Source organism: Nestor notabilis, unplaced genomic scaffold (assembly GCF_000696875.1).
Source record: "Nestor notabilis isolate BGI_N333 unplaced genomic scaffold, ASM69687v1 Scaffold23019, whole genome shotgun sequence".
In the NCBI taxonomy this organism is placed as follows: domain Eukaryota; kingdom Metazoa; phylum Chordata; class Aves; order Psittaciformes; family Psittacidae; genus Nestor; species Nestor notabilis.
Genome location: NW_009942648.1, coordinates 1 through 20,899, shown reverse-complemented (window position 1 = coordinate 20,899; position 20,899 = coordinate 1). Strand labels below are relative to the sequence as shown.

Below are 20,899 nucleotides of genomic sequence, written 5' to 3'. Positions count from 1 at the left end.
GGCGGGGGCCGCTCGGCGCCTGAGGTGTAGCCACTGGTGACGGAGATGGAACGGGTGCGGCGCTGCAGGCCCTGGATCACCTTGTTCGCATTGAGCAGCTGTGCCTTGAGGTCCTGGATGTGCTGGTGCAAGGCCCCCACATCTGCTAAGGCCATGGCTTTCTGGGCAGCCTTACTTGCTCTGGGCATACCTGGCTGGCACAAGGACCCCAGCTCCTCACCCAGGCTAGGCTCGCTGAATACGTCTGGCTCCTCACACTCTGCAAAGGGTACAGGGCACAGTGTCACTTCTCTGCACTGGGTGAATAAGGCACAATGATCCCCAGAGCCTCGGCTTTCCTTACCAGGGCTGGTGGTCTCATCCCGGTCAGCTTCGGTCTCACTTCGCCCGCATGTCTCGTAGCCCAGGTCCTGGAAGTCCACCTGCACTTGCTTGCTGAGCTGCTGGGCATGGGGTTCACCTGCTGGGCAGCACTGTCAGCTCAGGGTTCCCCTGTCCAGACAGGATTCACCACCCCTTCCCCATGTACAGCACGGTGCATAGGGCATGCCAGGCTTGGCACAGACCCCCTGTCCCACCCAGGGTTTTAACTCACGGAGCAGGACGTGGTACTTCTCCAGCTGCTTGGCTTGTGCTCGCACGGTGGCCGCCGAGGCGGCGAGCTTGTCCTGCAGCTCTTGACACTGCCTTTGTCCCTGTGCCACCTGGGAGCGCAGCTCTGTACCTAGCGCAGGCCAGCTCCCACCGGGGACCGTGCCCTCCACCTTCCAGAGGGGAGACAGACTGTGAGCTCTCCCTCTCCATCGCCACCTCTATCTTCATTCCTGTCGCTGTTCCCTGTGCTCAGGGCACTTACAGAACTCCTGTCCCCTCTGCCTGGGGTGCCAGGGCAGGGTCTCTTAGGCATGTCATCTTGGGATCGTGCCTCAAGCGCTGGACGTTTGGTGGGTACAGCTCCCCTCTCAGCTGGGACCCCCTGTCCATCCCCACTACTGGCAGCTGGGCAGTCCCCAAGGGTGCTGCGGCTCTTCCGCTGCAGCCTGCAGGGCTCAGGGGCCAGGGGGCCACCCAGCCCAGCCTCCTCCTGCTCCCCACTCTCCAGCAGTGATGTGGCTTCACCCATCCGCTCCTTCAGCTCTGCATTCTCGAGGTAAAGGCTCAGCATGGCCTTCCTGGGGGCACAAGGCACTGTGAAGGGCAGGCAGCAGCAGGGATGCAGGATACCCCCTCAAGCCACTGCCACCCAATGGCTCAAATATTCCAGGGCTCTTGCCTGATGTGGGAGACAGAAGAGAAGCCGGCTTCCTCCAGCTGCGCCTTCAGCTCCCGCAGCTCCTCTTCCGCCCGCAGCTCCCTCTCTGGCACAGTGCATGCTGTGGTCCCCATCAGGGTTGTGTCAGCGCCCCTGCTTTCCTTACGGGTCTGGGGGCTGCTCTAGAGGGACAAAGACAGAGGGTGACAGGGATGTTTCTGAAGGGGTGAGGACACCGTCCAGCAGTGGCACGGTGCCCAATTCTGCCACCTGTGCTCCCTGTGCCACACTGCCCTGACTCACGTGCTGGGTTGCCAAGCTGTGGGCTGCCTCCTCCTTGATGCTGTAGGTAAAGTTGGTGCTGACATCATCACTGTCTGTGCCTGTGGCCTGACCTATGGACAGCACAGCACAAGAAGACACTCAAAGTAGTGCCAATGGCAGCACTGCCTCTGTCCCCTCCTCCTAGTGATGCCCATGGCCACTGTAGGCAGCACCAGGGCAGGTGCCACCTCCCACACATGCCTGGTGCTGGGGCAGGACTGAGGTCTCTCCACTGCCCATGTGCCACCCTTTCTCTGCATGCTGGAGCTCCAACCCAGCACCTTGTGCTGGCCCAGCACACATGCATACATGCCACCCACCCTGCAGCCACTTCACAAGCCACAGCCAGCAGCAGCATGTACTCTGTCAGGAAGGCTCACTGGCACTGCTCTAGCCTGGCAGAAATGTGGGGTGCACCCACATGATCACCTTCAGGGGCAGCTCAGAGAGGGCATGAACAGCCACCTTGCCCATGTCACCCAAGCTCTGCTGTCATGCATGGCACTGGGCTCTTTGCAAGCCCTACAGAACTGCAGCAAAGCTAAAAGGACACTTGCATCCCATACCACAACACATGGGGGACTTAAGCACACCCTGCCCCACAGAGCTGCATTGAGGTCATGTGTTTCTGCTTGCACACAGCTCTGCTCCTAGCCCCTCTGTACAGAGCCTTGCACCCCTTGTCCAGGCAGCTTTCCTCCCATCCAACCGCGAGCCCTGCCTGCTCTGTGACATGGGTGTACCCCTACTCCGTCTTCTCCCAGTGGAGATAGGAGCTCTCACAGATCCCAAGACCAGCCCCTGGGGCTGTGCAGGACCAAGTTTCACAGCCTGTAGCCTGTGGGAGATGCAGCTGCTTTGGATGTGGCAGGTCTGGAGCTCCCAGGCAAGGCTGAACACAGAGTAGAGGAATGCAGAGAAGTGCTGGCAGGAGAGCCAAACATTGCTGGTGAAGGAAAAACCAGGAGGGATGCACACAGCTCCTGGGAGGGAGAGCTGAGTACCAGCTAGGAGCACATCAGCAGCAGGGCAGGTGACTGCACAGCACACTGTGCACACAGACAGTGGCATGTTCAGAAGATCCACTAGTGACAATCAACTGCAGGGAGGCTGCAAAAGTCAGGGTGTCTCACTGCTGAGCCTGGGCAGACATCACCCCGTATGGTGGAGCACATGCCACCACAGCAACCATGCCCCAGGGAGCAAGGACAGACATCACAGAGAAGCGCTGTGCCAGGAGAAAAATGCGTAGACATCTGGAAGTGGCAGCTCCCACGAGTGGCATTCAGCATAGACAAGGTGCAGCCCTGTGAGTCCCCACGCACACAACCTGCTGGGTGCAAATCATCGAGGACTACAGCTCAATGCCTGCAGGGTCCTGGAGAGTGAGAGAATGCAGCCCTTCAGCTGCAGGCATTGCTGGGGGCTGAGAGCCATGAGCACATGGGTCTCAAGCTGGGTCACCACGGCTGAGAGACCAGAGCAGGGTGGCTCACAGTCCACACCACTGCTCTGGGGACATCGGAAAATCACCTCTTGTGTCACCACACAGCACGCCACTTCTCACCCAGAGCTCTGCAAAGCTCCCAGTGCACCAGGACTGTGGCAGAAAACAGGAGAGCAAAGTCCAAGGAAAAACAGCAACAGGGGAAGAAGAGCAGAAGAGAAAGCTGGCGCTGGGGGAGCAGTGAAGTGGACATATATGGCAGTCTGTGCACAGGCTACTGTTCACCAAGTGCTTGAACCCTCCATCACAACAGGAGCACACCAGGGTGGGTGCAAATTCAGGGGCTGCTCAGCTCTCTGAATATTACCGGCAAAGGAGGCAGAAGATGCAACCCCAGCACTATTTTTCACAGCCTCCTCTGCCTTTCACGTCAAACCTGAAGGCAAAGAGAATTAGCTGCATGGCTTGAGAATTAGAATCGTAGAATGGTTAGGGTTGGAAAGGACCTTAAGATCATCTAGTTCCAACCCCCCTGCCATGGGCAGGGACATGTCGCACTAAACCATGTCACGCAAGGCTCTGTCCAACCTGGCCTTGAGCACCGCCTTCGGCAACCCATTCCAGTGCCTCACCTCCCTCACTGTAAAGAACTTCTTCCTTATATCTAATGTAAACTTCCCCTGTTTAAGTTTGAACCCGTTACCTCTTGTCCTACCACTACAGTCCCTAATGAAGAGTCTCTTTCCAGCATTCTTATAGGTCCCCTTCAATTGCACAAGGCCCACAGGCTACCCAGGTGCACTGGCTGCGCTGGAAGTCTTCACAGTATTGGGAACAAGGGAAGAGAAACAAGGCCCACAGGGAAATTGAGAGAGGAAGGTAAGACCTCCACAAAGAGCTACGAGACAGAACAAAGCACTATGCGGTTTGACAGAGAGTGGTCTCAGGCTGGTCCTCCCACAGAGCAGAGGAGTGCACAGCCAGAGGTATAGGGGATGAAAGAAGGCCCTAAGAAACAGAACAGTGGGAACGCCTCAGCCTAGGATAATGCTTCCCTCCGGGGCACTTTACAGCAATGATGCTAACAGAGGCCAGGGACAGATCTGCAGCAAAACACACATAAGAAGAGATGGGAGCTGCCAGAGCACCAGTCAAGACTTCCCTCATGCCCTACTAATGAGTCTGTGCTGGGTCCTGGGCTCCATGGTACCCAAGGGACCAGGCAGCAAGTTGGGCATCAGAGCCAGGATGGAGAAGGAAAGGTGGAAAGACTAAGGACAGGGACACAAAGGCTCCTACAAAGTGAAAGGCAGAAGGAGAGTGAGATGGTGCTGAACAGAGAACTGAGAGGAAAGGAATGAGACAAAACACAAGAAAGGAAAAGCTAACCAAGTACCAGAGGTGCCAGCAGCCACCATCTGCATGCGTTCATCCCTTCATACCATGAGAGTTGCTGAACTCACCATGCACTAGGTGCAGACCCAGAGGAGCAGCACTGACCTGCTGTGTGTGAAGGGAGAGCTGTGCTGCCTCCTATCCCCACCTGAAGCATGGAAGAGACCTCAGCACAGGTGCAAGACATGGGATAGGTGGTGCCACGTGAAGCAGTCACAGGTCCAGGTGACAGCCCAGTAAGACAGAGCTCTTCTGCTGTGCCACCACCTCTTAAGTTTTCAGCTCCCCCATCAAGCAGAAACAGATGCTCAGAGGCACAAAATACACTCCTGCCACCTTGGGAAGTGATTAAGTAGGAGAGCTAATCCATAGCCCGTTGCACATGGGAAGCACTGGTCACTGGAAAGCTGCTGCTATTGTTTTTCAGCTCTCACACCAGCCTAAACACTCCCAGAGGAGTGAAAGATGCCCTAGACAAGGCATGTAGTGCTTCCAAGCAGGACTGTCCCCAGTAAAGCAGGAATAGGGTCCTGCCCATTGACCAAGGGGCACATGGAGCCTGTAGGTGAGATGTGTGCATACAAGCAATGGAGCAGACACAGCCCAGACTGTGGGAGCAGGGACAGGTCTCGGTCATGCAAAACCATCTGTTGAAAAGAAGAGGAAGCTCTCCCTTGAAGGCACTCATAGCCTGGGCTGAGACGGCTTACAATTTGGGGGTGGGGGTGGCGGGAAGAGTCAGTAAAATCATCAATACTGGACTAGGATTTGGTTTATGCATAAAATGAATTGTTAGTTCCACGCTCAAGACTTGTGCAAGAGTCACAGGCAAGTGCCACCAGGTCTTGTGGCCCTTCTCAAATTCTCTGGCTCTGGAACCCACTTTTCGACATACACCTTCTCTTTTCGGACCAGCCACCATCAACCCAGAGGGGGATGTCACTGAGTAAGAAAAATGGTAGGGGAATACAAAAACTCACACTCATGCACTTGGGAGATGATAGAGAACATCTGGTGTTTTCTTCAGAGAAAGGGAATCTTTATTTGGCCCATGGGGATGGGAGAAGAAGGGAGGTACGAGGGAAATTAGCTAAAATGGAATGATTTGAATGTGCAAATACATTAGTGGCCACCAGGGTGGGTCAGACAGGAACGTACACAAGACACAGGTGGATTGCACTGATTGCCATTTCCAAAGCAGCTCAAAACTAAAACAAAGAAGCCCTGCACCAGTTCTATCATACCATGACTAAGTACCACAGCCACCCTCCCAGAGTCAGTGAGACAGGCGCTCGATTAGTGAACCGTTTCCGTGGCAGGCGGCTGAGCACCAGTGCTCAGAAGGCATGCTGGGGTAGGACTCTCACACGCTCCTGTTCCCCACCTCCTATGGTGCCCTGTGTCTCCAGCCTGCTCAAACATTCCAAGCTTCTTCCAAGAGCTTCTTCCAGCTGTCCCCGGAGCTCATGGACCCCTTCCAGCTCCACCTGCAGAGTTTGGTCTCTCGCAGCGCTAACCAGACACATCATACAAAAGGGAAGAGCATTAGACAGGCTGTAGCAAGTACAAACCAAACCGGCCCCTCCATCCAGGATTGGCACTTACTCCAGGCACAGGCCCTGCATGCTCCCCAGCCAGCCCAGCCATCTCTTGCCTCACCTTTAAACCTCCTCAGAGCACAGCCATCCCCAAAAAAGGCTTCAGTCCATGGTAGGGGACTCCTAGTTACAGCTGTTCTTCAGTACTTACCCAAGCACCCCACTTATGTGTTCTCTTGCTATCAGGTAGCTCAAATATCCCAGAGGCTGCAGCCTCATGCAAGGCAGGGGATTAGTTGGGAAGACAGAGAATGCCCTGCGGGGCTGCAGCCTGGATAAGCACCTAGATAGATCCTTAACAACCCAACAGTTGGTTGGGAATTTCACAGCAGCCTCTGAAAGGTGGCCAAGTGTGGGTGGGAAACTGAGCTGGGAAGGGATAAACTAAGGAACAAAGATGGAAATCTCAAGGCCTGAACATGAGCTGGCAAAGGGTGGAGTTTATGCAGCATTTAAAGCTGGCCACTGCAGCCTTTTCAAGGGAAGAAGGCAGCCAAAAACTTGGACTCCCAAAGCTGCATTTGTCTGGTTCTTTGCCTAGACTCCCTCTTTTCCACTGAAGGCTCTCAGACTCGCAGAACTGCTTTGGGGATTGCCCCCTTGGATGACCCAGACCTGTTCCAGCAGCAAAGCAGGGCAGCATGGAGCTATGGCAGCCCCACTTACCTGTCCGGGTGTGTGTGAAACTTTACCAGGCTGCCATAGAGCTGCCTCTCTGCCTGGAGAGCCTCATTTAACCGATTTCTCTCAGCCACCAGCCCTTCCAGCATCAGTAACAACTGGTTGGAGAGAAAAGACAAGATGCAACACTTCAGAAACTAGAGAGACAGAAATCAAAAGAGGCATCTGGTTGCCCCAGCAAAACAGGGGCTTCCCTTCCTCTCTTGCTTGTGTCCAAGTGATCAAGTTGATCAGTGTCACTCCTGGAATCCCAAAAGACGCTTCCCTTGAAACAAGTGCTAAAGTGAACCAATCCTCTCCTCTGTACTCCCCCTGCAGCAGACAGCTATCTTCCAAAAACAAGCACACCTCAGCATAGCCAAAGGCTGAAAACAAAGCCTCATAACTGAGCACCAGCAGAAACGCAACACATCTGAAGCTCACCGCACATGGCACACTACCTGCTGCCTTCTGTTTCCAGTAGCCTCCTGTCCTCGCGACTCTGCTATGGCCACTTTCTCCCGAAGCACTAGCACTTCTTGTGTCAGCCTTTCCATGGCTGGAATTTCTTCAGGATCCACCAGCTGCATCTGAAGATCCTGAAAACCAACAGCAGGAGAACTCAGTGAAGAAGGAATCAATTACAAGGACAGCTGGACCTACGTAACCCTCCCTGGAACACAACTGCCAAAAGTTCCCAGTGTTTGGAAAGACGCAGGTCTCCTAAAAAAAAAAAAAAAAAAAATGCCAAAGCACCCAGAGTGTATTAGGCACAGCCAACAGCCTGGAGCAGAAACCGAGAAGGGACATGCACACCATTTAAAGGACTCTCAAAGAAAGGTGTTTGGTACACAAAGAGCAAAAAGCCAAGTAACAGCGCTCTGGGGGTTTGGGGCCTTTGCCTTCTGGCCACAGTAACACAGATAGTTGTAGGCAAACTGGCAGTAATACCATCCATAGACAGTCAGCCACGTTAGTCTCAGGATGTGGGGAAAAGAGAGACTGCTCTGAGCCTTCCCAGTCAGAACTGACCCAGCACAGTGCATTATCTCACCTTGATGAGGTCCTCTTTGATCTGAATGGTCCTGGTCAAGGACTCGATATCTGAGGCCTGCACCTGCAGCTCTTCCTCCTGTGTGGCCACAACAGACTGGAGAGCAGTGAGCTCTCGCTAGGGAAGGAAGAGAAGTCCATGAGAGACTTCAGAAAGCAAACATCCCACTGCGAGCTGCTGCCCCATTTCTCTCACTGGGAGTACCCTCACAATAGAAGGGGGTCCAAAACCTCCAGTGACAGGCAACCAATTGATCTTCTGTAAGCAAGAGAGATCAACACAGGTTCCATCACAAGCTCACCCTGCTTTCTCTTTCCTTCTTTGCCATTAGCTCCAGCTCCTCTTTGGTATCAACAAGATCCTTCTCCAGTTCTGCTGCTGACATTGTAACTGCAAAGACAGCTTCGTTACTGCAGGGACAGCATGCATCAGCTCTGACCCCAGGATCAGACAGAATCCCTCTTCAGTAAGATAGGTCTGCAATGCTTGTGCTGCCTATCACACTGCCTCTTGGTTAACACTTTTCTTCCCTGCTTGATCCTTAAACAGCAACCCCAAGCAATAGCAATATCCCTGGCCTGCTGTCCCACCCCTGGCAAATTCGGATGTCCTGGCCCCAAGGCAAAACCCAAACCAGTTGCACTTGTCTCACCCAGCCTGAACCATAAAGTCAAAAGCCTTTCACTGGATGGCATCAGCTCTTGAGCAGAAGCACCTCATCTCAAACCCAACAACAGCCTTTCCTATACTCCCATCCCTAGACACCCCTGACCCATCACTCAATGGGGAAGCACAGCTTTATTTCAAAATACTCACTCTTGCTCAAAGGTCTTCAATCTCTCACAGTTTCATGTAACCATGATTCCCTCACACCAAGCAGCCCTGGTCATGTTTGGGGGACATTGAAAGAAGCTGTCAACACACTCACCTCCCTCTGTCCTGCAGCTGCTGTCCCCCTGTGGGAGTTCAGCAATGGCTGTAGCTTCACAAGCTCCTTGCAGTATTTCCTGAAAACACAAAAGCCTCCATGTTTGCACCTTTATGGGGAAGCTGGCATTTGCAGCTTCCCCAGAGCTCCAGGACTTCAGCACAGCTGCTGGCTGCTTTGTTGGCATCTCTGAAATGTGAGAAACCAGTGAAGGGGATCTAGCCAAGCAGCGGGGACAAGTGAATTGCACACATACACCTAGAAGCTGTGTGCGTGGACAAAAGGGTGCTGGCCTTGTTTTACTTGGCACTGGGAAGTTGCTGGCAGCGTATGTCTTCATGGTAAGGATTTAACAGGTTTTACTCAACTGCAGCAAGCCCACCTTTCAACTGAGATACAAAGACCTACATCTTCATGCAAGGATGTGGCCCAGAGGGACCATGCAGGAAGGAAAACAGAGAGCTTGGCCCATATACATGCCCCTGGAAGCCTCTAGAGCTTACTTTGACCCTGGCAATAGAAATGAGCAACCTGCTTGCAGCTGCTTAAAAACACTCAGCATGTCATCTCACCAATAAACCATTAACAGCTGCTCAAGTAGGAGCATGGCATATGTATAGCCTTGGAGTTGTGTTCAGCCTCAAAGGGGTTTTTAGCAGAGCTGTTTTAAAAATATCAACTCCAATTGTGGAAGCGACAGCAAACAGCCAGCAGGCTCTGCCAAGAATTAGTGGGACCTAAAATTAGCTCAGTTGTCCCCTCTAGAATGTGACAGTGGCAGGGAGGGGATTACAATACAGCGAGGCAGCCCAGCCCAAGGAAGGACTGGGTCAATGCTGGAAGGTCAGAGGCTGGATTTCTTTCATACTCTCATGTGCCCTAGAGACTCAAACACTGCCTAATCAAAATAAAAGGAAACACTGAGTGACAAAAACTGGTGGCATCAAGATCAGAACATCCAGGCAGTGTTTCTGCTCCTGAATTTCTTCTCTTTCTCCAACAGGAACTCTATTTCCTAATCTCACTTTGATTTCTATCATTCTATGCGGTGCTCCACTCTCTACCATCTCCTCTGGAGCAATCAGTTCTTTCTGGAGCACTGAGGCCACAGGCAGAGAAACACAGTACAAAATTCTTACTTGGATGGGCTGTTTGTCCTGCTTCAACAGCCTGGCACCAGCTGACTGGGTCCTGACAGGCTCCTTTCCCAATACATGCTGGCGCAGAAGTTGTAACTCAGAGCTCCTTTCAGCCAAAGCATGCACCATCTTCTCAGCAGCCACCTGATTAAGCAGGAAAACCAGGGAAAGGGTAGGATCGCTGTCCCTCACCTTTCTTAGAGACTAAGACAAACTATCTTAGTGTTTATCTGTCACTTGAGAGTGGAAGTGGTCTGCGAATCAACTTGGGAGCTACTGGTCCTGGCCAGCCACAGCAACTCCACTGTAGCCCTCCCATCTCTACTTGCCAGACAGCTGCAGCAAGGCTCAGTCTCTCTGCCTACAGAAGAACAAGCTCCTCGGCTTCTCACAGTTCAGGACAGGAGAAAGCTAGAGGATAAACAACGAGGAGGAGGCAGTGCCTGGCCTTTTAGCCCCCTAGCCCCTTTTAATCGAAGGAAACTCAGTGCAAAGTATCTTGAGTAACACTGAACTGCACCCAGTGTGCAAGAGTAGGCAGAGTAGGAACTGTGGCTCTTTAAATAGCATTTACTTGCCCAGGACCATGCACTGGTTTGACTAACATTTAAGTTAAAAGGCAATGAGCAGAGCTTCCTCAGACTTCTGCACTACACAAGAAACAGCTGAGTGTCCTCCTTCCTAGTCTGGCAACACCCACATGTAGCAGCAACCCTCCCACCGCCCCTCTGCTGCCCCAAGCCCAGGAGCATGGCTATCTAGGAGGGTCTGCACCTCCTTCCTTAACACACACACAAACCCTGCCTCATTCACCTAATGACAGAATCCTGACACCTGACACTACAGGAGCTGCTGCTTCATAACTGCTCCAATGCAATGGGTTAGGACCAACCTAGAAATGACTCATAGCATCTCACATGGTTCTTCAACACTCAGCAGCTCAAACAGGCTACATCAACAGCAGCCAGAGAGCAGCTTCTATTTGTTTAATGCAAGGCAGGGTCATCCAACCCCCACTTCCCTCCTGCAGCACAGCACACAACTCACTCTGCTCTGCTGCTCCTTGGTGCTCACAGCCTGCAGCAGCTCCCGGATTTCAGCATCATGCTCCATGGTCTGACGGTTCCTGTCGCTGAGAAGATCCTGCAGCATTTTCTCCTTGTGCTGGAGACGCAAGCACAGCTCCTCTGCTACCTTACTCTGTCCTGGGCCCAGCTTGCACAGCAGAGTTGCTGTAAGCTCCTGAAGAAGGGAGAGGAAGGGAGAGATGGAGAGACATGGCTACCACCAAACTGCAAGCTGTTCAAGGACAAACAGCTCTTCAGCCTGGGTGTAGCTGTGAGAGAAGCATCTCGGCAAGCACACGTATTTACAGGTGTCAAAAGCAGCCAGCTTCCAAAGCACTAGGCACAGGTTCAAGTGTCCTCCTAAGAGGCAGGCAGCCAGGAGTCTCTGGTTTGGGATCACTCTCTTTGCAGACAAACTGGCTGAAGGCTCAGGAAGCAAAGCTAAGGCCTTACCTCTACTTCCTTGTTCCTGTCATGCAGGCAGGTCTGCAGCTGTTGGATGATCCCCTCCTGCTCCTTCTGCCTGCTGCAGGATTTGGCCTCTATCTCTTCCTTGAGCCAGCGAAGGTTTTGGCAGGTTGCTGAGACCTGCTCCAGTTCCAGGGATTTGGCTTTCAGGAGGCTCTCCAGACTCTGGGGACCACAACAGAAGCAGCTCAATCAGGGACAGAGACTTTATCCTGAATTAAACAGAACTGGAAATACCAGTCTCTCCTGCTAGTGGAGTCATACAGATTCACCCCATCCTCTCCAGACACCACGCTCACCTCTACGCCCAACGTAAGAACACGAGTGACACAGGTACTTGCCCTGCACACAAGGCCGGAGGAAGGCCAACACCCTGCAGCAGCTCTCCCCAGCAACATCCAGAACATTCACAGGAAGGTCTGTCCAGCACCACACCACAGCCAAGCTGGACTCTGCATGCCCAGGTACAAGCACTCACATGAATGGTGGCCTGGTTGCTAGACAGGACATTGCGCAGCCTCTCCAGGTCAGTTCCACGCTCCCTTATCGAGAGACGGAGCTGTTGCAGCTCTTGCTCTTTCTTCTCCAGGGCACAGAATTTCTCATCTACTGCTCGCTAGGGTGAGAGGGGGTGATTGTTCAGAATGGGGTATTAAGGCCCTGCAGCCTACCACTCACTGTGTGGGACACATCAGCTCTCCCTTTCAGAGGGCTCTTCTGGAAGGCTGAGCCACTAAGAGTATGTAGAAGACATGGTCACCCCTGGGGCTCCACCACCAATGAGAGCCCAAAGCCTGAGCCTCACATCACTGTGCTCACCTCCAGAGCAGCATCCCTGTCACTGACTCGCTGCTGCAGTTTCTCCAGCATGGCATTCATGACTGCAGGGCTCTTGTCCAAGGTTTGCTGGCATTGCAGAAGCTCCCTCGATTCCTAGAGGTGACACACATACACCCCTAATACAACTGTCAGGCCAGAAACCCCCAGAGAACAGCACAGGAGAATCAGTTGCTCTACACTTGCTCTAACCTCCAACATTAAAGGGTGGTAAAATTGTAGCACCTGGGGCTGGTTGACTAGTGCTGGACAAGGCTCACCAGGCATCACTGAGGTACTCAGATATTTGTGCCTTCTTCCAGGTCTTGGGAGCCCAGAAGTATCTCTTGTCTTCTTCAAAGTGCACACATGAAGACTACAGACTCTTGCATCACCAAATACCAAAGGAGGAGGGGCCCTGGTTAGTTATGTTCAACTTGAGTATTTCTGCATCTCACCTGCAGAAGCTGCTCCTTGCGAGCCAGGTGCTGACTCAAATGCTGAACTCTCTGCTCCTGGGCCTGCAGCTCACTGCACTTCTCCCACTCCACGTTCTGGAGCTGGTGAGCCTTGTTCTGAAGTTCTGCCTGCAGCTGCTGTACCACAGTACGCAGCTCCTGCAAGGGAAAAGCATACACCCTGGCAGTCAGTCCTCAAGAGTAAAATAGCCCAAACTGGTCTGCAACACTGCAGTTTTCACATCTCGAAATGCACTTCCACAGTGATGAATCTTTTTTTTTTTTTTTCCATTTCCCAGGATATCTCTCCATCTCAACACCTTGCTTAGGCCACAGCAGAGCTTTACAGTCAATCACAGCTAACCTGCGCAGCAGTGGACATGAACTTTCTAACATCACAAAAAGAGATGGAACATTTGCACCAGCCAAAGCCATGCAAGTAACAACATACTCACTACCAAGTATCTTTGCCAATTCTAAATCCCTAGATATGAAGCTAAGAAGGCTGGAGAATTCTCTCTGCCATATGTGACAAGGGGCTGGCCATGTCTGCCAGCCTGGTGTAGGCAGAAATGATGAATGAGAACAGAGTACTGACTAGATCAGTGCTTCTTAAGTCACGTAAACCCAGAGACTTCCAGGCTAAGTGCTGCCTTATTACCTGGTTATGTTTCCAGGCTGCCTCTTTCTGCTGCTCTTCCTCACACACCACGGTCTCTAGGAGCTGGGCTGCTCTCTTGGCTTCAGCCAGTTGATGCTCTTTCTGGCGCTGAGCTCTTTTCAGTTTCTGCACCTCCAACTTGGTGCAGAAAAGCGTGTTCTGAAGATCTAGCAGTGACATCTGCTGCTCCTGCAGTGAGAGTGGGCTCTCCGACATCTAACAAGAGCAGGAAGCAGAGAACTCACAGATCCACTTCTCAAGAGGAATTTAAAAACCAGGATCCCCGCAGAACAAAACCTGATATATTTGAGGATTTCCAGGGACATACCTGCAACTGTCCCAGATGACTTCTGTGTAACATGTCCTGCAGCTTGGCCATTGTCTCATTCTGCCCTTCAATGATATGGTAAAGCTCTTCTGTCTACAAATCAAAGGATAAGAAGCAGAGTCATTGGCAAACCAAGCACAAACCCTCCTGTCCGAAGCCTCCAGCAGGGATTATGACATAAGCATCACACAAAAGAGCTTTACAATAAATAATTTAATGAGCTCCAGGATACCCAGCAATAGTTTAAGTATTCCTTTTCAGCCGCTGCCCACAGGGCTGACACACTTTACTCTTTCAGTGAGCACCACCATGTCCACCCAGAACTATTACCTTGCTCTCTTTGCTCTTCAGGGCCTCATTCAGACTCTGGATTGTACGATCTTGCCTCTGCGATGTTTCTTGGGCAGAATTTAATTGAAAATTCAATTCATTCAGCTTTTCCTGTAACAGCTGAAGACAGAAATACGTTTGGGGTTTGTTTTTTATTTTTCTAATCCTGCCTAGTGCTCTACATAAGCACCCTTAAGCCTGCCTCTACTCCTTACTCAAGTCCATACAGCCCAGGTGTTCACCAGATCAAGATCAACGTGGCTCCCTCTAGAGTGTGCAAATACTGTGTGAGCTGGGTGGAGACCAGTGAGTAAACACAAAGCCTTCAGTCCCTCCACAAGACTGTTTCAGTGCTCTGGTCCCTCCAAGTGCAGGTCCCCCATTCAGGGCAGAGGTTCCAGGCTTGGGTTCACATACCATACTGCCTCCCACATATTCCAGGAGAGTCTTTCTGGGACTGCCCAGCAGCCTTCCCAGCTTCTGTCATATGTTTCTGTTCCTTTAAAAGGAAAGGGGCTGCTTCAGCCCAAAAACCTCCCAAGAGATCTTCAACATGAAGAAGCTACGCATTCAAAAAACTGTCCCCTTTACTTCTGAAGTCCTCCAGAGCATTGCAGATGCCCCTTTACAGTCTTCCTGCCCCTTCTCTTACTGTCTTCTTCGACTACTCAGGCACTCTTGTAGCATCTGCTAGTCTAGGTAATTCGACATTGGATCAGATCAGTGGCTTATTTAGACTCAAGTTCTGGCTTCAGCACAACAGAATCTAGCCAGTGCCAACACACCAACAGCACAGCTGCAAAGCAAAGGGGAACATTTCACTAGTCTCTGCAGCTGGTTTACAACCCAAGAAACTTCTACCTTTGGCATTTTCACCCCAAAGAGAGTACTATCTCAAACAGGTTTAGGACAGTTCTTTACTCTCTCCATAATGTTCATGAAGCAGCACACATTGTGCATTTAAAAAATTCCCAGTTAGCATTTCTAAATCCATTCTTAATCTTACATGATATACATCCCCCTCACTACTTACTCGAATCTCAATTTCTTAAGCAGTTGGTGCTGCAACATGATTTTCTCTTGAAGCTCATTAGTTTACACACCTGTCCTGTTACCTCTTCTCTACAAGACACTCCCCCTAACCTGTTTAAACACTCCCAACTGCATTTACTGGGTCTTGAGCTCCTGTTTCCCTGTTAACCATTGTGGTCCAGAGAGCTCCAACAGCTTACAGCCATCTCCAGATTTAAATAAAGATCCCATCCCAATACTTTTCTCCCATTTAACCCCTCTGTTTTCCCAGCAGGTATAACTTACCTTAGAGTTTAAAAGCATAACTAAGAACATCTACACCTTGCAACATGTGTTAAATCTGCTTTGCCTCAAGACAACTCAGATGCATGTTTCTTCCCTATGAAAGCCTTTAAATCAAAATGAAAACATGACCCTGCATCGATCTCCCTTACTCCTTGAAAAAAGGCAGCAGCTGCATCAAAAGGCAGGCACCCTTCTCTCCTGCACCAGGCTCTGCCCATACAAATCCAAGAGACAGAGAAATAGCTGTACGTACCTCTCCTTCAGAAGGCTCAGACAAGCGGGAAGTTCTACCAAAATAATGGTTTGCAAAAATAAACATGGAAAATTTACACAGCCCAACTGCAGAAAAAGGGTAAATGCTTTTAACTCGAGCTGGCAGACAACAACACCGAGAATCAACACACCCTTGCTGTATAGAGGTGCAGATGCCTGCCTCTGGCCAGGCTAGAAGGCACTCTCCAATACTATCTAAAACAGACTCAGTAGGCACTGGATTTGCTGTTCATGAAGAAATACCTTGTTGGCAGCTTCAACCTGCTGGATCTTGCCCTGCAGCTCTACAGCACTCAGATGGGATACATGCTCCCCTGCTGCAGGGGCGCCTGGAGCCGACTGCTGACATTCATCCTGCAAATTCTGAAAGAAAAGGGCAAGAAAATGGCTCAAATCTTGCACTGACTTCTTCTATTCAGCTACCAGTCTTCATATACCCTGCAGCATGGCTGTAAACATGCCCCACTGTGCTTTTCTAAATGTCTCCAAAACATTATGCTGCCCATGCCTCCCTTCACCTGGGTGGCAGGCTGGTACATAGCACAAGTGCCCTGCTGCCCCCAGGCTCTGGTTCCATCTCTCCTCGCTCCCACACAGCAAACCTAGCAGGTCATCTGGCTCTAACCACCACTGATGATGCTCTAACATCTGCTGATGACGGATACGCTCCCCCCACCCAAGCCATACCTCTGAAACCTCCCCATGTGCCTGGCTGGCAGCTTCAAAACCAGCACCAAACTACTTCCCATGTTCTGCCAAGCTTCTCTGTCTTAATCAAGCCCACAACCTTCAATCCTCCCCACCAGCTACCCTCCTGCCTTGCCCCAGCAGTCACTCCCTGCTCTGAACCCCTCTGCTCTGTGACTCTCTGGGCTCTCCTTTGCATCTCCCCATGCAACTGGGAGCAGCACCCATACCACGTGCAATTCCCTGCAGCTCCACAAACCATAGCCATTTCAGTGCCAGAGCTGCGGCTTGTTTCATGACACATACCTATTTATTGGGAATGGAAGCAGCTTACTTCCTGACGCGTAGCCTGCCAGACCCTGCTGGCTTAGCACACACTAATCTCTTGTCATGCCCTCTTACTATTTTGCTCCCTCCCTCCTAGTGAGCTGTTTTAACTCCTTAGAGCAGCATCCAAACCCAGCCACCTACCCCAGCTCTCAAAGGGCTCAATATTCCCAAATATCATCAGCAATATGAGATTGATTGTACTGGTGTCTCTTACAAGTGGAAGCCTCAGCAAGCACAGGGCTGCAATGCAGAGGCTACTGAGAACACAGCAGAGCTTATCAGAGCTCATGCAGAAGCACCAGCTCCAGGCAGCTCAGCACAGGGAAAACAACAGCCAGCTCTGATTAGCCCTGCCAGACTGAATCCTCATCTTCAGCAGCCACAGAAACACTGTCTTTGGGAAAGGCAGCGCATGGGAGCTCCCCCAGGCCTGTGCACTGCCTCTCACGCAGAAGCAATGCTTCCCTTTACCCTGATGTTTTGTTAAGATTTTAGTGAAAACTTAAAGTCATAGCAGGTAATTTCAAATACGCCCAACCAGAAGGTTTTGGATCAGACAGGGACAGTTGCTGGAATCTGGCACACAGATGGTTGATGAAAAGAAAATAGAAGAAAAATAATAATAAACAAAAAAAGAAAACACACCTTTCCTCACAATTTGCACATTCCAAAGAAAAAAGCAGAAAACACGCAAAAAGCTAAGAGCAGGGAAGGGAAAAGCAGAGCCAGCTCAAGAGTCCAAAGTTCCAAAGCACAAACTGCCTCCCCTGTGCTTCCCTGCAGTCACGTCAGGAGCACGGCTTCCCAGCGGTTTCTCCCACATCAGCATTTTACTGGCAGTTTCTCCTCAGTACAGCTCCAGCAATGCCAGCGCACATTAACCTACACAGAACACCTCTTTAAAAATAATATTCATGGCATTATCTAAGCTTGCCAAGCTCCCATTTACCCAGAGCAGGAGGTAAAAGACCAGATGCCAGTGCAGCAATGCCTCGCTCGCTGCCAACATGGCATCACAGGCAGCTGCAAGAGAGTGCCTGACAAAGGCTTGGTCTGGTGGCACGTTCCTGCAGCTGCAGTGGAGACAGGGAAGAACTGTTGGTTCAAGAAAATGCCCAGGACAACAGTACCTACAAGATCACATTCCCCGACACCAGACTGCTCTCAGTCATTGTAGCTTACAGCAGTAAGATTAAAGAATTGCAATTTCCCAAAAGCAGTAAGGGAACTGTGGTCCTATATAGTCTATATATTTCTTTCACATTATCACAAAGGCATTGATGCATTATGTATCACTAGACAGCAGGACCTGACTTTTAGAAAGAGTGCTCAAAGAGAAAGAAAAGACATTTACACAAGAACTATTTAGTCTAATAGCTGCACCCAACTTCTCAGTTTTGCTGTTAAAGTCACAGGAAGGATTAAGCCCCTTCCCCCTTCAGCCAGAATCTGCACCAAAGACCACAGCTGCTGCTGCTGCCACAGCAAAGAACAGGCAGTAAAAAATCCTGCAGGATGAATTCCTGTCAGGAATGATCAGATAGTAGAGGCTAGAGATCGCAGAAACTCCTCCATCACAGTCCCCAGATGAAGATGGCAGTGCATGACAGAGCTAAGTCATGAACGCACCATGCTGCCTGCACCATGCTGGCAGCAGAAAGCCTATTTTCATGCTGTAAATATATCTCAAGCAGTGAAAACTAGTAGAAGTGACACAGATCACAGGAGCAGCATCAACACCCAGCTCCACATCCTCAGCCACTGCCTGCCAGCACCATGCCTTTGTGCACCAGCTGAAAAATAGGTTTTCTACATTCCCCCCCCCCCAGCATCATTTCTTGAGCAGGCTTATGGAAACAACACACAGCTCTGGGAAACGCCTGGGCAGACAGGACAGCAAGCAGCACTGGCTGAATAGGAAACATTATCCAGTACAGCCACAGTTGCCATAGCAATAAACAAGCATTTTTCTAATCCCCCAGGCTACCTACAGCATTAGACAGCACTAAGGCTGCTAATGGCAATGCAATTAGGCTGACATGGATATTCCTGAATTGAAGCTGACTAAGGCCTTCTATTCATTAAGGAAAGTGGTAAAAGGAGTTACAAGTTCAGCTTTTTGACTGCATGCTAATGAAAATTTCATTAAAGCCAGCAAAGCAGAGGCAATCTGGAGCTGCATCAAGGACTACCATCAAGGTGGGTAACAGCACCAGGAAGTCCCTTGGAAGCGGGAGCTTTCATCAGCAACACCTGACACTAATTGGTGAGTCTTTTCAAAGGATCAGAAAACAAACCCATTATCTAGAATACCAACCCTAAAGTCATCCTCTGGCACAAATCCTCCTGTAAGGAAAACACCTTTTCCTCAGGGCATGTGCCACAGGTCCCTCTGTGGATTTGCACGTTAGGCAGGTTGGAGGCCTGATCTGCAGAGGCAGGGCTCTGGAGGCAGGCACTGCTCACACTAAACCATTATCCAGGCACAAAGAAAACACATTTGCTGGAAAACACATGCCCAGGAGCTTAAAACACTCCCTTTGGTTGCGGGCAAAAGTCACACTGACTTCTGAAAGAGAAAGCTGAAGTGAAACTGGTGTTTCCTCAGCAGAAAGATGACAAAGCACGCAAAGACCTTAGACCCACCTAGCAGGTGGCACTGAGAGAGAGAGCTGATGGGAGAGGGGAGGGTGTAATTTCCCAGAACACAAGGAGGAAAGAGATGACAGGAGAATGACAGCAGAGAGCGCAGCACACCTAAAAAGGACAGAGCTGCCTATTCTTAGCCCTGGGTTCAGGCACACGTGGCTATCTGTATTATCTCAGCACAGAATAATCCCCAGTAGGCTCATGTCAGGCCACACGGACACTGCTCAATAGAACAGCAGCACAATGACCTCTACCTGTACCCGCAGCGGCATATAATCCTCAAAGAGGTCATCCCACAGCTCCTGCAGTTCAGAAATCTCCAGGGAAACACCCAAAGGAGCTCTGGAAAAGGATTTTCTGTCTGCGTTCAGTAAGGCAGATCCAGCGCATCCTAAGCCAGCGGAAGCACTGCCATCTGCCAAATCACGGCTGAGCTTGGCAGAGGACAAGCTGGACTTCACAGGAATAGGTAGCCTGCTGCCTCGAGGACTCTGAAGGGGTTTGTAGTCCAAAGCCTTGATCAAACTGAGGGCCAGCTCCAGCCTGTTCCCACTCTGTGAAGAGCTTGGGGTCATGCGGTCATCTGAGAAGTCATCACACTTCCCATTCCCTTTCACCCCCTTATCTGCATCTTCATCCTTCTGCTGTGGAGGGCTTGCCTCCACGGTTGTGTCCAGGGACTCGACAGAGGATGCAGGTGTGCCTTCCTCCATGCTCTCCCCATCCACAGGCACTCTGGTGCTGGCAGACTCCACCACGTCACACACAGATGACTCCTCATTGCCCATGCTGGCTGACCACCGGCTGGACAGCCCGCAGGAGATGCTTCTGGCCACCTTTCGTGGCACTTTGCAAATTGCTTCATAGTCAGCATCGGCCACCCGCAGCGCGGCACAGCCACGGCAGCGCCGCGGGCGATTGCTCGCACCCTCTGAAGCATGGCAGCTGTGGGGCTCCAAGCTGTGCTCTTCTTGATCCGTCCAGTATTCATACCCCGAATAAGCAAAGTCCTCCTGAAGGAGGGCAGCATACCGTGCATCAGGCAGGTTAGAAAGGTCCACAGCCCCATCCCCAGCTCTGTCGTCTGAGCTAGGGTCTTCATTGTTCCTGCGGTACATGCTTGCGATGCAAAACTTGAGGCGGTCTTTTTCCAGCAGCAGTTTCTGCAGGCGCTCGATGGAGAGGGCTTCGATGCGCGCGATGACGGTGTCGAACCTGTAGATGCGGTCCAGCATGAAGGCACACTTGCTGCAAGCAAACTCGGATTTGCCATCCCGGCACAGCTCCCTGCCCAGGACGTGGGAGAGCAGCACCTGGAGGTTCAGCTTGGCCGCCGTGTGGAAGATCCATCGCCGCTGGTTGCCACACAGCTCTCGGGCACAGATCCTGCAGGTTTCCTTCATCCTCCCTCCTTCCCAGCACCCAAACCTACCGGGGCTCCCAAGAGACCTTCCTGAAGCCTCTACCACTCACGCATCTCCTGGGGTACGGGTCCCTCAAGCTTTGAGCCCACGGGCACTTCTCACCCCATCAGCCTCCCCTTTTTAGGGGCGGCGACACGCTGGAACTCCTGCTGCTACAGAAAGATCCCACCCTACGACATCTCGTTCCTACCTCAGTCCAGCAACATCAGGACTGCCCCACTCTTCAGGCTACCCCTCTCTCTTCACAGCTTCCCGCCCTCCGAGGCTGCTCCGCGCTCCTCGCGGCCCCCCTCC

General features: G+C 51.4%; 1 protein-coding gene across 1 annotated transcript; it reads right to left on the bottom strand.

The window, feature by feature from the left end:
• Positions 1-19: 19 nt before the first annotated feature.
• Positions 20-20,584, bottom strand: LOC104401182 (myomegalin-like; the record flags this gene model as incomplete). Its single annotated transcript, XM_010021507.1, has 23 exons — positions 19,436-20,584; positions 15,759-15,878; positions 13,926-14,045; positions 13,596-13,688; positions 13,268-13,483; positions 12,607-12,765; positions 12,152-12,265; positions 11,811-11,948; positions 11,318-11,497; positions 10,845-11,039; positions 9,798-9,941; positions 8,659-8,737; positions 8,032-8,120; positions 7,731-7,847; positions 7,138-7,275; positions 6,683-6,795; positions 5,803-5,930; positions 1,556-1,647; positions 1,274-1,434; positions 994-1,172; positions 596-724; positions 344-460; positions 20-259 (listed from the first exon to the last, which is right to left on the bottom strand). Coding segments are annotated over exons 1-23 (4,210 nt in total), but the record flags the coding sequence as incomplete, so codon positions are not given.
• Between the last annotated feature and the right edge of the window lie 315 nt (positions 20,585-20,899).